General features: G+C 49.2%; 1 protein-coding gene and 1 long non-coding RNA gene across 2 annotated transcripts in view; both read right to left on the bottom strand.

The window, feature by feature from the left end:
• The window catches only part of Dnajc11 (DnaJ heat shock protein family (Hsp40) member C11), a 45,480-nt gene that overhangs the window by 15,715 nt on the left and 14,161 nt on the right, over positions 1 to 15,604 (bottom strand). The window contains exons 2-4 of the mRNA NM_001108694.2: positions 14,818 to 14,947; positions 12,524 to 12,597; positions 9,278 to 9,379 (exon numbers count right to left, since the gene is read on the bottom strand). Of these exons, the coding sequence (NP_001102164.1) occupies positions 9,278 to 9,379; positions 12,524 to 12,597; positions 14,818 to 14,947 (306 nt within the window). The remainder of the gene's footprint in view (positions 1 to 9,277; positions 9,380 to 12,523; positions 12,598 to 14,817; positions 14,948 to 15,604) is intronic.
• LOC148006180 (uncharacterized) lies at positions 4,305 to 6,516 on the bottom strand. The gene is made up of 2 exons (XR_015621371.1): positions 4,768 to 6,516; positions 4,305 to 4,562 (listed from the first exon to the last, which is right to left on the bottom strand). It is a non-coding gene; the product is annotated as an uncharacterized LOC148006180 (long non-coding RNA).

Below are 15,604 nucleotides of genomic sequence, written 5' to 3'. Positions count from 1 at the left end.
GATGGATCCAGAAGAAACCCCGGGGTTTGCCAGCCGGCCCCAAGAACCTCATGAGAGGCTCTTTGGCAAGTTTCTCTCTATGACGTCACCACAAGTGAAGCTCAACACGGCAATGTAAGGCAAATCAATACACGTGTGCGGTCAGCGAAGACTAGAGAGGCCAAGCAAAGTGAAGCGATGCTGGAGCTCCCACTGCCTTGGGTCACAGCTATGGCCTTCTAAACATCACGTGTCCGTCCACGAGTCTGCTGTAGCAAAATACCCTTTCACCTGTGAGTCCCAGCAAAACATCCTGTGACACAACTGACTTTCCAAAGAAAGCAGAAGTTTCCTCTTTTTTATTTGATATTTTTCTGACAATTTCTCCCCTCACATGCCATAAAAAAATAAATAAAAGGCAAGGGCTGTGTCCGGCAGCTCCTGCGGAATCCACAGGCGTCTGCTGTTTGGTGATGGTTGCTGTCATGACACAGTCTTCAGATAATAATAAAAGAAAATGGTTTCATTAAAAATTATCAAAATATCAATGCATCAATTAACCAATGTGTTAATTAATTAATGCATTAAAATGCCATCTTCTCAGACAGCCACACTTGCAAGTCTGTCTTCCTCCTTCCTGGCACACGCTAGGCCAGCTCCCCACCACTCAGCCTCCTCAGAGCATGAGTCAGGTTGGCCTTGACCTTTGACCCCCAGCACCGAGGACTGTGCACCCGAGCTGTAAGCCTGGTTCAGACTTCTTCTTAAACTGTCACTTATTTATTTTGTTTTAGGTTTTCTTCTTTTGAAAGAAAGCTACACTTGCAATGCAGGACTGTCTTAAACTTAGATAAACCCTCCTCTGTTTCCAAGTGCTGACATTAGAGGTCCCCACTACTGAGGTGGGGGTCTCACTGGGTCAAACAACTTTTGGTCTTTGGGATCAGAAGTGTGTGCTCCACACGCTCAGCTCTAAAGAGCTCAGTTTCAAAACACCAAGAGATTTGCAGTCACTGAAAACAGAGGGGCATTCCGACATACCAGTTTGAGGGAAAACCTGAACCAAACATGTCCTCTGATGGTTTGAGATCTCTCAAAGGCTACTGGCAGCCTCTTGGCATGTCACTTTAGGACAAGGTAGAGTCTTAGGTGGAACTGGCACTTCCAACCAGTTAAACTTAATTTCATTCTGGAGTGGAATGGGTTAGCACACAGGATTAGTGTCTGCACTTTATGGCACATTCATAAATACAATGCTTTAGAATCACTAAGGACTGTTCTGAATGGAGGCAAACAGAGATTGCCCAAGAGCAGCACCTCCATACTCTAATATGAAGACATTTTAAACAGAAACATTTTTTTGGTAACAAGAGTTTCATGTAGGGGCTGGAGAGATGGCTCAGTGGTTAAGAGCACTGACTGTTCTTCCAAAGGTCCTGAGTTCAATTCCCAGCAACCACATGGTGGCTCACAACCACCTGTAATGGGGTCTGATGACCAATTCTGGTGCATTTAAAGATAGCTAGAGTGTACTCATATAAATAAAGTAAATAAATCTTAAAAAAAAAAAAAGAGTTTTATGTAACCCATAAAGGTTTTGGATTTGCTATGTGGCTGAGGCTGGCTTTGAACTCCTAATTCTCTTGCCATACTTCTCAAGAGCTGGAATTACAAGTGTTGACCACCATGACTGGTATAAACCCCCTCCTGCCCCCCAATAACACTCGAATAACTGCAATGTAAAGACAAAGAAGGAAGGGGTTGGGGATTTAGCTCAGTGGTAGAGCGCTTGCCTAGCAAGCGCAAGGCCCTGGGTTCGGTCCCCAGCTCCGGAAAAAAAAGAACCAAAAAAAAAAAAAAAAAAAAGAAGAAGGAAAAGCGGGAGGGGGGGGGGGTGTGCTGGTGCTGGCCGCTGGTCAGACACGGGAAACTGTTCCATCTCGGGACTTCCATGTTTGCGGGAGACTAGATATGCAAATCAAGGCAACTACCCAAGAACTCACATGCTGAGAGAAATTCCAAGCTGGCTAAGAACTGAAAGGAAAAAACCACCAGGCCACACGTTTGTAGAAGCTATTGTTAATTCTGGACTTCTTTGAATGCTGGAATACTAGCTCTTGGGAAGCTGAGGCAGGAGGATTGTAGTAAGTTCCAGACTAGTATAAGTTACAAACTGAGCTCAAGGCCAACTTGATCTACCTAGGAAAAACCCTTGCTCAAAAAGAAACTGAGTCCAAACAACCAACCAATCTCCAATCTGGAGCAGTAGATCTGTGAGTGATAGGACTCAGACAGCATCTGACTACACAGCAGGGAGGCGTCTGCCCACTGCTAGCCAGTGAGGTCCAGTCAGCCCCAGAAGTGATGACAAGATTCAGGTGGTTGCAGGCTGAGGATGTAGTTCACTGGTAGAGAGTCTGGATGTATAAGGCCCTGGGTGCCTTTTCAACAATTCAACAATTCTACACCTCCTCCTCCTCCTCTTCCACCAACTCCACCTCCTCCTTCTCCATCTCCTCCTCCACCAACTCCACCTCCACCACCTCCTCCACCTCTACCTCCTCCTCCTCCTCCTCTACCTCCTTTACCTCCTCCACCTCTACCTCCTCCACCACCCCCACCTCCTCCTCCTCCTCCTCCTCCTCCTCCTCCTCCTCCTCCTCCACCGCCGGTGCAGGCCGACTGTTGAGGACATGACTATAATCCCAGCACCACGTCTGGGTCTGAAAGCTTTTCAAATAGTACATAATCATCAAGGCATGGCGGTACAGGCCTGAATCCTAGCAATGGGGACACCGAGACAGGAGGATCACGATTTCCAGTTCAGTCTAAGCTATAAGCAAGACCTTTCATAAACGAAAGTGCAGACACTAACAACCAAGCGATTGGTTCAACAAAGTTAGAGCAGCCATTAGAAAGGGAAACTAAGCCCCCTGCTGTTCTTTAGACGAGGCCAGGATAACTGAGAACTCTAACAGGCCAGTGACGTCAGACTCAACAGCCTTTGGCACTGATCCAAATCTATGGGAAACAACTACACTGGAGAGGTGATATGAGCCAAGGACACTGCAGGGCACAGTGACAACTCGAAGGATGAATTAACTGTTCTGGAAATGGCTACTCAGGTCGCCCTGAGTAGACAAAGGTTTCTCTTCATTCCTGAGGGCCCAGATGCCACCTACTGCCCTTCAGTCACTTCAGGAAATAAACTTTGGCAGGCGTCTTGCTGCAGTACCAGAGTAGAAGGATGTCTTCCCTATGCCCACACAGCTGCAGCTCACCAGCAACTATTCACTTCCAACACCGTGGGTTTTCTCATGAGAACCCCCAGGTTTGAGAGGAGTGAGAGGTTCCTCTGAGTTCTGACAGATTCCAACACACAGACTACGGCAAATATGGACCACTGGGCACATGACCAAGAGCTCGGGTGTCTGCTGAAGCTTCTGGCTGAGTGTGGTGCACCCTAAAGCACACTCCTGTCAAAGTAAGAACGCGTTCATAAAGAACGAGACCTTTTGGGGCTGGGGATTTAGCTCAGTGGTAGAGCGCTTACCTAGGAAGCGCAAGGCCCTGGGTTCGGTCCCCAGCTCCGAAAAAAAAGAACCAAAAAAAAAAAAAAAAAAAAAAAAAAAAAAAAAAAAAAAGAACGAGACCTTTTAACGTCCACCACCATTTTTTTTTTAAGATTTATTTTATTTATACGAGTAAACTGTACCTGTTTTTAGACACACAGAAGAGGGCATCAGATATTCTAGATGGTTGTGAGCCACCATGTGGTTGCTGGGAACTGAACTCAGGACCTCTGGAAGAACAGTCAGTGCTCTTAACCGCTGAGCCACCTCTCTAGTCCCTACCGCCATTTTTAACCCACGGACTTGGTTCTATTTAACTCTAGCTGCCCTCAAACTTAATAGATCCACCTGTCTCTGCCTCCCCGGTGCTGGAATTAAAGGCGTGAGCTACCACAACTGGCCACAATTTTGGTAATTTTGTTTGTTTGTTTGAAAGGAGCCCTAGATGGTCCAAAAAGCAAATCTAGGCTGACCTTAAACTTGTGGCTATCCTTCTGTCTCTACAAGGCAAGCCATAACCTTGCACTCTGTCTTTCTGATACCCAGCTTCCATGAGTGGAGCTGTCACACCTGGGTGCTCAGCTCTGGGGCTGTAACCCAAACCAGGCACATGGCCTGCATGTTGCTGGGCTCTAGGCAACTGCAGGGTTTCTCTGTGTAGTCCAGGCTGTCCTGGATTCTATAGACCAGGCTGGCCTCAAATTTACAGATTTCAGCCTGCCTCTGCCTCTCAACTGCTGGGAAAGTCGTGCACCATCATGCCCAACAAAAAAAATTCTTCTTCTTCTTTTTAAAGATTTACTTATTTATAAGTACACTGTAGCCATCTTCAGACACACGAGAAGAGGGCATCAGATCTCATTACAGATGGTTGTGAGCCACCATGTGGTTTACTAGGATTTGAACTCAGGACCTCTGGAGGAGCAGTCAGTGATCTTAACCACTGAGCCATCTCTCCTGCCCAAAACATTCTTCTTTTGAATTTTACAGAACTCAAAAGAAAGCACCATTCTGGGCTGGAGAGATGGCTCAGCGGTTAAGAGCACTGACTGCTCTTCCAGAGGTCCTGAGTTCAAATCCCAGCAACCACATGGTGGCTCACAACCATCTGTAAAGAGATCCGATGCCCTCTTCTGGTGTGTCTGAAGACAGCTACAGTGTACTTATATATAATAAATGAATAAATATTTAAAAAAAAAAAAAAAAAAGAAAGCACCATTCTTAGCTCTAGGTTGCACTGTACAGAATGGGGTGCAGTTTGCGGACACGCTGTAGGACAGTGTCTAAACATGGCCACATGGAAGCAGGTGGCACGTGTCCCTCACACAGCAGCAAGGACTCTTGGAAACTGAGCTGCCACGCAGCTGGAAGACGGAGATCCTTGACGCAGACCTCTGTAACTCTGATGTGCATGGACTAGAAGCTTAACCCACAGTAAGGACCCTGCTAATTTCTCCTGTAGGCTGGTGATAATCAGCCCAGGGGCCCCCACCCACTTTCCTGTTTATTCAGCCAAGCCAATCAGAAGAATGTGACAAGCACACATTCACAGCCACAAGGTCCCCTGCTTCTTTTCCCATCAATAGCCACCACTGCTCCTTCCTGAGAGAAACCACAGCTGAAAGGCTTGTAGCAACCTTCACTTTCTCACTAATGGCTATGGGTAAATACACCCACCCGTTTCTTTTGGAGACAGATCCTTACAATTTCAACAGTGACTCTTTATTAACCGAGGGTCTCCCCAAGGCAGTGTGGTGACTTGAATGAATGTTTGCAGTGGGCTTGGCACTCAGATACTTGGTCCCCAGCTGGTGGCCCTGACTGCGGAAGTTCCGGTGGTCCAGCCTGGCTGGAGGGATTTAAAGTCTCCCAAGACTTGCAGTTTGCTTTCTTGGCTTCCTGCTCCAGCCGTGCCTACCCTTCCCTCACTGCCAACACTGCCAGGCCTCTGTGGACTCTCATCCCTCTAAAACCACACACTTCAGCTGGCTCTAGCTTCTCTGAGGTGCCCTGTGGCAGTGACAGCAGCAAACGGTAAGCGGACAGACAGCTCTTGTGGTGCTGAGCAGCCACAGAACCAGTCTGACAATCAAGACCATGTAGACTCTATAACTGAAGGAAGGAGCAGCCGGGAATGTGTCAGCAAGGGAAGAGCCTCGGCCCTCTGTAGCCTGTAACTCAGGTAAGAGATTTGTACACAACAGTCCCACGGGGATCCGAGGCCTAAAGGCAATGCAGCCAGTTCTTTACCGTGATAAGCCCAGGGCTGGATCAACTTCTCACACTACAGCCACATTTTCATTCTGCATGAGACCCTCTCTAGCCCTCTGCCTCTGAGCACAACCAACATGGGTGCCAAGGGGGTTCCCTCCCCTGTCTTGTCTTGTAGCCAAGGCCAGCAGGCTTTATAACCCCAAGACCATTCCATGGAACGGACTGAAGCCACAGCAGGCTCATGCTGATGGCGTGCTCTGCCTTGGAAACCTAAGCAATCATCGAGAAAGAGAGAGAGAGAGAGAGCGAGAGAGAGAGCACGCGAGCGAGAGAACATGTATGAATGCACACATGCACATGTGGAAGTCAGAAGACAACCTTTGTGAATGAACTCTATCACATGGACCCTGAAAATCAAACTAAGGTTGTCAGAACTGGCAGCAAAATAACTTTGTCCACTGAGCCATCTCTTCAGCCCCATAACAAAATTTCAAATAAACAAACAAAAAAGGTAGTTGATGCCTTTAATCGCAGGAGAAAATAAAAGTGAGCAATGTATTTATATGTCTTTATGAAATTATCCTAGGTGGGCTGGAGAGACAGCTTAGCGGTTAAGAGCACCGACTGTGGGGCTGGGGATTTAGCTCAGTGGTAGAGCGCTTACCTAGGAAGCGCAAGGCCCTGGGTTCAGTCCCCAGCTCCGAAAAAAAAGAACCACAAAAAAAAAAAAAAAAAAAAAAAAAAAAAGAGCACCGACTGTTCTTCCAGAAGTCCTGAGTTCAAATCCCAGCAACCACATGGTGGCTCACAGCCATCTGTAATGGGATCCGATGCCCTCTTCTGGTGTCTGAAGACAGCTACAGTGTACTCAAGATGAAAGAATAAATAAATTAAAAAAGAAATCATTCGGGGGAGGGGCAAAAAAAATCATTCTAGGATTTAAAAGAATTTGTATGATTACCTATTTTCCTTGCTCTAACTGCTTTTCACGTATTTGCTGACACTCTAAGCCTTTGGTGTGTGAAGACAATGGAGCCTTTTGAAGGGAGAAAGGAGGCTTTGCCAGGCCTATCAGCCTGTGTGGCCTGGAAAGAGCTAAGAGGACTCCAGGTCACTGTCACACAACAGTTAGCAGAGAGCCAGGCCCATGCCAGACAGCCAAACCCTGTCAGTCAGCAGAGAGCCAGGCCCATGCCAGACAGCCAAACCCTGTAAGCACTGAAGCCCGTGAGGGAGGGAGGGAAGGAGGCGGCGGCTCTGGGTCCATGGCCACGTTGGGAGCTTTATGGACAGACAGGAATCACACCAGCTCACATGACATGATAACCTCCCCCAGCATCTCTACTCAGTCTCCAGGCTCTAAAAGGCACTGTGGTGGGTCATACAAACCAGACACCCAAACCAGAAGGAAGGGCAGAGTGGCCCAGTGAGAACCAGTGCATACAGGTGAACTTCGCGGTCTGCAGCTACAGTCCCTCCTCTACACTGGTGCATTATGGATGGGCTGTCTCAGCGAAGTGAAGACAGAGGTTTTATCTGCATAGGCAAATGAGGGCAGCTCTGAACTCGATCTGGGGCTTTCACTTCCAAGCCCAGCACTCTACCATGCGCCTTCGGTACAAATATGTGACGCTCAGTTAGGTCCTTCACCTACTGTGACCAGTGCCACTTCACCTCTGCACAGTGGGGTCCCCTTCTGGTGAGATCAGAGTTACCCTGTGTCTAGTCAATCTTTCAGTAACTTGGCACAATAGTGAGGACTGCTGTCCTCACTGAACACAGGTCAGCTTGTTTCAAGTCCGCCTACCTGTCAGTCCTGCCTCTCACCCATGCTACTCAGCCTTTCTGCTGTAAAAGCCGCATGAATGACCTTTCTAGAAGCTGCAAACTCCAGTCAGGATAGCTGAGCTGCCTCAGCCTGCTGCTGTCTGCTCACTACCCATCCTCTGACCACACCAACACTGACCTTCCCACAGATCCTCCCCAGGGCTAGAGACCCCTACTGAGCAGGAGGGGCAGTGGAGCACCGCAGACTTCTGACTCATTCAGCCCTGTGCTGTGACTGTGGCACGGCTCAAGTTCACTTGGGTTGGGGCTTGATGGGAGGGGGGTGTTCGTGTCCATAATGGGCAGCTGCATCCACGATCCACACCCATGGATCCAAGCATGGACTTAAACTACTCAGGAGCAGGTACAGAATTCACTTCCCTCTTTCTTATCATCATCCCAGAAGCAGAAAAGAGCATAAAACCATTCCGTTATCTTAGTACTCTAAAGATGGCATTCTGGGGGTGGATAGAGAGGACCCCACACACGACAGCCATGTGCTGCTTCAGGAAGGAGCCCCACCCACAGCCTTAGAGATGACTTTGAGTCCGAGGGAGGGCCCCTGTATAGGTTCTATGACACACCACAGTCTCTCCTACAGGGGACCCACATGCCCTGGGTTGTACTGGGAGAGGTTCTTTGGGAAGCTGTCAGTCACCTCATATACTCTGTTTCATAGGCTGGGAACTGAACCCAGGCCCTGTGTACACCAGGTGGGCAAACACTACTGCTGAGCGACAGTGCCAGACACACCTCGCCCCACCTTTACTGTCAGCCAAGGCCTCACTGAGCTTCCCAGGGAAGCCTTGAACTCAGCAGTCCCATCTCAGCATTAAAGTGCTGGGATTAGAGGCACTGGCCACCACACCAGGTTCTTACACATTTGAGACCCAAGATTCAAATGGACAGTCCCTACTCTGGAGACCAAGTCCTCTCATACTGTCGTGTCCTCCTGTGAACCGTCCTATGCGGTTCATTCAGGAAGGCAACGATGCTCCCTACTCCTCTGCCTCACTGCAAGACATGGGCTGCCTCGAGAGCCACCGGAAGGCTACCAGCTCCTTATCCTGACAGAACAGGCTGCAGCAGGGCTGCCCAGACAGGGCCTGAACAGCAAACAGCACCCATTCATTGTTGGACAGGACTAAGCCAGCCAGCCAGTCAGCCAGTCAGTCAGTCAGTCAGTCAGTCAGTCAGTCAGTCCAATGGGCACCTCAAACTTATAAGATACCCGTTTGCCTCCTGGCTGGGGCATAACTCAGAGTGACCTCCCAGGACAAGGAAAAAGATGCTGTACGAGAGGCTTGCCTCCACAATGTCAATGGGTTAACTGGTCACAACTGTGTGGAGGATTCCAGTCTAGACACAGCAGCAATGTCTGGGATGATAGAGGCCCGTTTGCTACAAGCTAGATATGCCCTGCACAGTCTGACTGGCACAGAGGACCACTGTCAGTGCCTGAGCTGTTGGCATAACTGGAGGACAGGTCTTAGAGGCTCTCTGAGCCTCCTCTGCATCAGGTCTGAGCACTGCCTCTGCTGTAGCCAGAGCAGTCCTCCCCCCCAGAACACCACGCTGGGATAACAAGCCCTCGCCCCACCTAGTTTTATATTCTGTCAGTTCAAAAAAATGTCATTATTTCAACCTGGCTTTCGGCAGGTTCTCTTTGAGATGGCGCTGGCTACCTTGGGGTTCGTTCGCTGCTGTAGTTTCCGCTCTTCTCGCTCTCTCTGAAGCCTCTCAAACTCTTCTCTGATCTCGGCTGGTGTTCTCTTTCTTTCCACCACCTAGGAACAGAATCAAGGAGACAGCTTGAGGGTCCAGGACACCTGGAGAGCTGGACTCTTGTCTGACATGCGCATAACAGCTAGGGGCCAGTGTTGCCACCCTTGGGCTCTAAAAGATACAGAAGGAACTGCAAAGAGCTTCTACCAACCCTGTGAGGAGAGCAAGGCTGTGCTGGTTTCTGGGCTCTCCAGAGAGCAACATTCTTTATTCTAATAACCTCTCAGAGGCTGTAGGAACTGTCAAAGGAAATTCTACAGTTTAAATTCTGTATCAAGAAATCAACCGTCAACAAGGCACCCTGTGGGTTATAGAGCTTGTGTCTCTAGTCACATGAGGGGTGGACGGGTGCATAAGAATCCCGTCTGCAGGGTTGGGGATTTAGCTCAGTGGTAGAGCACTTGCCTAGCAGGCGCAAGGCCCTGGGTTCGGTCCCCAGCTCTGAAAAAAAAGAAAAAAAAAAAAAAAAAAAAAAAAAGAATCCCATCTGCAGATGACAGGAGGCTCAGCATGGAGCTGCCAGTAATTCTGTAGTCTCAGGTCCAACAACAGTCAAGGATCAATAGCAGACAACGTGAGAGTCATGTGTACACTGCGAAGTCGTCTGTGACAAACTAGGGTGCTCTAGCACAGCCTTTCTTACTGCGTCATGACAGGAAGGCCATGAGGTTGAGGTTTCAGAGGCAGCACTTCATGAGGAGAGGAGGCCACCGTAGACATCAGTACCCCATTTCTGAGGACACTGCTTCCAACTGCACAAGCCATAGCCCCCAAGAGAGAGGTAGAGTGTGGGGGCAGGGTGGACAGTGTGGAGCTGGGACTCAGACCTTGGCAGAATGAACTGACAGCTGCTGCGGCCTGTGGGGCTCTCACTCCAGTGAGAAGAGCCCAGCTCCTTCCGTTTGCACCCATACTTTACACAGCTGGTGTAGGATCAGAACCGACTGTCCTTCCACAGCGGTGAGGGTACTTCTTGTCACCCATAGGCCTCTGTCATTAGCATTCACCCGACACTCTGACACTAAAGGGTTGTCAGGGGGAGGGCAGCCCTGGATGTGGTGTCCAGACCTTCGCTGTATGCTGGGTAAGTCCCTAACCCTAGAGTTTATCACTAGCAGCCTGTGAACTCATGGAAGCCTCGTTCACCGGAACCAGCCAGTCCCCAGTCACTGTGCAGGGCTAGTCACAGAGACCCATAAAGAGGGCGAGTGGGACATGTGCGGGGCAGGTGGGGGATGGGCAGCTTACCTCCAGGGAGAATGTCCACAGCCACAGTCTCTGGGCTTTGGTGGCTCTAAAAAGTCTAGGAGCCTAAGTCAACTTTTTTGGGGGGTTGGATGTTATTCTGAGACAGGTAGGTTTCTCTGTATAGCCCTGGATATCCTGGGACTTATTGTGTAGACCAGGCTGGCCTTAAACTCAGAAGTCCACCTGTCTGTGCCTCCCACACCCCATAGAGCACCATGATTAAAGGCATGAGCCCCCATGCCTGGTTCAATGTTAATACTTCTAAAAAAATTTCCTAATTTTTAAATTTTTGTTTTATGCCATTTGGGTGTTTTGTTAAAATGAATGTTCACACCATTCATGTGCCTGGTGCCCGTGGAAATCAGAATAGAGATCAGATCCTCTGGGACTGGAGTCATAGACAGTTGTAAGTGCTGGGATTTGAACCTAGGTCTCTGGAAGAGCAACCAGTGCTCAAAATGGCTGAGCTGTCTCTCCAGCCAGTGTCAGGTCTCATCTGGTCATGGACCACCAGTCAAGTCTACAAGATCAGCACTGCACATTCCTACTGACTCTCCAACCCTGCAGCCCTTCCTTGAGGAACTCAGGAAAAAGCCTCCAACTGCACAGTTGGCGCTGTTACAGCTCCAGGCGCTTCCAGTTTTTTTGGTTTGTTTTTTCCAAGATCTTCTACAGAGCCAAGGCTGGTCTGGAACTCACTGTAGCCCAGGCTGGCCTCCAATGAATGGTTCCCTGGGTTCTGCCTCCCAAAGCTGGGAATTCTGTGAGCCACCATGCCTGGCTGTGTATAGTGGAGATTTAGTGAGAATTCTATTCCATTAAGTTTCCTAAAATAACGCAGTTTATCATCTCACCACCAGTGCCTGGCTGCACCGTTACTGTTACACCTGCTTCGTGCCAGTGGGAGACATTCTGCTTTGGTGAGGGGTAGTTAAGTTCTATTTTGCCAGAGGATTCCACCATTCCAGGAGTGCTGGAACAATGCCAGAAATCAAAACCCTAGTCCTGACGAGGTCTCTGGAGCCAGTGGCCCTGAATGCAGTCCTCAGTTCTGGTAACTGATCCGAGCAGTGCACAAAGTCTGAGGAGAGAGCCTGGAAACGACTGGAGTCATTTCCCATTTGGTTAAGTGAGGCAGAGCAATAATGGACCACTGAGATTTCCAGTAAGCTAGAGGCCAGAAATCAAACGTCCATGGAGCTAGGCAGGACACAGAGCCTGTGCCACAAGGGCGATGACAATATGGCATGGAGGATGGGACAAAGTGTAAACACAGCCTAGTTCAAAGGGTAGGGATCCCCGGAGGGACTCAGGTCCAATGCTGCTAAGCTGGTGATTCAGACAAGCCACTGGAAACCAACACAACCTCCCAGGACTAAATCTCTGTAGTTATAGTCCACGGTGATGCGTCCTGCGTCCATCAAAGCTCAGCTACAGATGGGGTAGCCTCCAGCCCCCAGCAGAACCAGTCAGCTCTGCTTCCTTCCCACCACAGCTCAAGCCTTAGACCGACATCACGTCAGGGTCGGAGGGAAAGATACAGCATGAGTCAACTACCAGAGGAACCTCAGGGGGAGTTCTACGTGAGGAAGACCAGGAAACTGGCACTGTCTGCACATCTCTTGCTGACGTCTAATGGGATCCCATGGGAGCCAGCACATAGGCCTTCCGACATAATCAAGTAACAACACCTATATATTCTGTAGCTATTTGGGGTCTTACAGTACATTTAGTGGCGTGCCCACACTCCTGCCCCAGGGAGGGGCAGAGTAAACATTCTGATATCTCAGTGCCTTACAGCTAGGTCTGTCACAGGTCCCTAGGGCTGCTGTGGTGGCTGGTGTGCTTTATCATAGTCTCACAGACATCATGGCCTCCGTGGCCCCAGCTTCTCTTACCTCCCATCCTTCCATCTCCAGGCCTCTCTTCCCATATATATCATAGATAGCCCTCGTCTGGGGGTCGCTAAGCACTGCAATGGAAAAAAGAAAAATCAAACAATAGACAACATGAACTTCCCCTCAGTCCTGAAAACCCACTGTACAGGTCAGGAGGAGAGTCCCCCACTGCCTTCCCAGACCTCCTGGGGACTGTCTGTCTGTCTGTCTTCTTTGTAATCTTCCAACTAAATGTTTATCGCTCCCCAGACGACAGATGGAAAAGCTGGGCTTCTCCTGGGTGCAGGGCTCCTAACTGTAGCTACCATGTGGCTCTGACAGCTCTAAAGCAGAGGCGTTTTGTTTCTGTTTCAGACTTTAGTTTTTTGAGACTGTTTTAGGTAGACAAGGCTGGATCTGAATTCACTATGTAGCTGGGGATATCCTAAACATCCCAGTCCACGGCCTCTACCGGCCGAGTGCTGGAGGTCAGGAGCTCAGTATGTCCCATGAGAATGCCCGCCTGAGAAGGCTGCTGGGCCCTCTCTGCTCCTGGTGCACTCTGCAGGACTCCAGACGGCTGACTTACTAGGGAGCACTACTCATCCTGAGACCTCTGTTTGTGGTGTACTTGCCTTTATTTGTAATATTTTAAGATTACAGTACTGTAGCTCAGGCTCAAATTCAGTTGACAGTCAACATCCCACTCTCCTGCCTCAACCTGGGGAACATTCCAACCCTCCTGCCTCAACCTGGGGAACATCCCACTCTCCTGCCTCAACCTGGGGAACATCCCAACCCTCCTGCCTCAACCTGGGGTCACAGGCGTGTGACTACCATCCACAACCCTGTTGGCCATGTCACCTGAGGACAGCGCCCTCAGTGAGGGAAAGAGTCGTTCAGATTCCCAGAGTGAACTGTCACCCCTGCTCTGCTCTGAGTTATGCTGGGGACCTTTGTGTTATTTCTTCTCTGAGGATCCCATATATTTTTAGGACTAATTAAAAAGCAACGTAAATAAGTCTATCCATACTCAAATCTAATGGAGGGGAAAGAAATGAGGGCCACTGGAAAACACAAGAGCCACACTTGTTGAGCTAAACCAATGGAATAAAAAAGCACCCATCCAGGACTCTGCTGACCAGGATGTGGCCTGCTGCCGTGCCTGCTGCAGCACTTTCTCAGGGAGGTGGGCTTTCTGTTTACCTGTCTTTGGGTCTCTAAGCTCCACAGCAAGCCATGCACGTACCTGAGACAGCAGAACCCCTGCAGCCCCTTACACATCAGAACTTACAGGCTTTGGTCACCACCAGACTGCCAATCATATACCACTCCCCAATTTTTACTAGTCATTCCAATTTAAATCCCCACTCCCCGACCCCCGTGTCCTGGAACTCATTCTGTAGACCAGGCTGGCCTTGAACTCTACCTGTTCCTGCCAAAATTAAAGGTATATTCTACTGATCCCTGGTCAAAATTTAGTTCCTTGGCAAAAAACATGGTAAGGTAAAATCTGCCACCCACTATTTGGCCTGCGCTGAGGAGTCTTGCCACGTTGAGACGCAGTGTTTAACTTTTGGCCTCTGGCTAAGGACAGATTACAGGGGTCTGGAATGAGTAACTGATTTTTCCTAATCTATAAATACCAAGAGAGACAACGCATTTTAGCTTTTATTTTTTAAATCACGGTGTAACTTTTTTTTTTTAACCACTTAATCGCTTTAAAATGTCCAATTTGGTGGCATGAAGCTTCCCTGGCATTAGGAAGCTACCATTCTTTCTAGAACCTTCCACCTTCCCATAGACAAACATATCCCAAGTTCTCTTCTTTATGTGTAAGCCATAAATCTAAGCTCCTGAATAACTATTCCCACAGCCTGCTCACAATGGCTTTTGTTAGACCCTCTTCCACTGACTGATACAAAACCAATAAAACCACTCGGGTTAAAAAAAGTCCTTGTAGCTTCTCGCCAGGGTGGGGAGGGGGTTGGGGGTGGAGGGTACACAAAACAAGTAGCTTCCAAGCATCAGTCTATCCTCCCACCCCAAGCAGACACTAGGAACCGGCTGGAGCTTGGGCATCCCCCATCCACCGAGACCTGGCCCGTTCCCTCATCTGCACCCCCATTTTCTTCTTACTGGGCACATATTGATTTCCAGAGCAAAAAACGAGCCTCTCAAAGGGCTCTGTAGTAAGAGGTACCAAAGCAAGTGCTTCTTTTATACATCTCTCAGGACTCCGGCTCTCTATCTTCTACAAACCACGTCTCTTAAAAAGCGAATGTCTGGGTGCATAAAGCTGAGCCCCCACCGACCTTCATAAGCCTGGTGCACAAGGTTAAACAGTCGCTCTGCCTGTGATTTGAGCTCCGGGTCCCTGTGCTTGTCCGGGTGGTAAAGCATGCACAGCCTCCGGTAGGCAGCCTTCAGCTCTTCAGCAGAGGCCTAGGAAGAGAAATTCCATTAGAGGGGATCAATGGCACTTAAACACTGTCATTACAGAGTCAGCCTTGAAACAGGGACTGTCAGCTGCATTCCACTCTGCTCTCCGCACAGGACATAATCAAGTTATGCTTTATTTCCCAATAAGCCTTCATTTCCACAGTTAATAAAGTGATCAATTATGTACATCAATAGCAACAGGATTTGCTGGGGACAAGCTATCAGAGAGAATGAGAAAGGCTGTTTCCACCTTGGCTCACATGCTGCCCGGTTCCACATCAGCTAAGTCACCCACAGCAGACAGCACACAGAAAACAGTGAGGTACCACAGGCACAAGATGGCCGCTGAATCCTCTGACAGAAGGACTTGGCATATACCAATTCTTGAAAGCTAAAGACAAGGGTGCAAAAGCAACAGCCTCCTAACTCGGCCTCTGACATGAATATGGAAAATGTTCTTTAGCCTGTAGCAGCCAGGGCTTATACAGAAAATGCAATAAGCAAGTCTTTCCTGACAGGCCTATGGGACACAGGCATAGAGTGCAGGAAGAGGCCAGCACAGCCATCTCCTTGGCTGGACAGCCACTGAGAGCCCCTCCTGAGTCCTTCCATGGCCCCGGGACCGTCTGCTTGGCCAGCCTGACACCCAAGACCACTGGT

The sequence above is a fragment of the Rattus norvegicus genome, chromosome 5 (genome assembly GCF_021556685.1).
Source record: "Rattus norvegicus strain SHRSP/BbbUtx chromosome 5, alternate assembly SHRSP_T2T, whole genome shotgun sequence".
Taxonomy (NCBI): Eukaryota; Metazoa; Chordata; class Mammalia; order Rodentia; family Muridae; genus Rattus; species Rattus norvegicus.
This window is presented reverse-complemented; position numbering and strand designations above follow the sequence as displayed.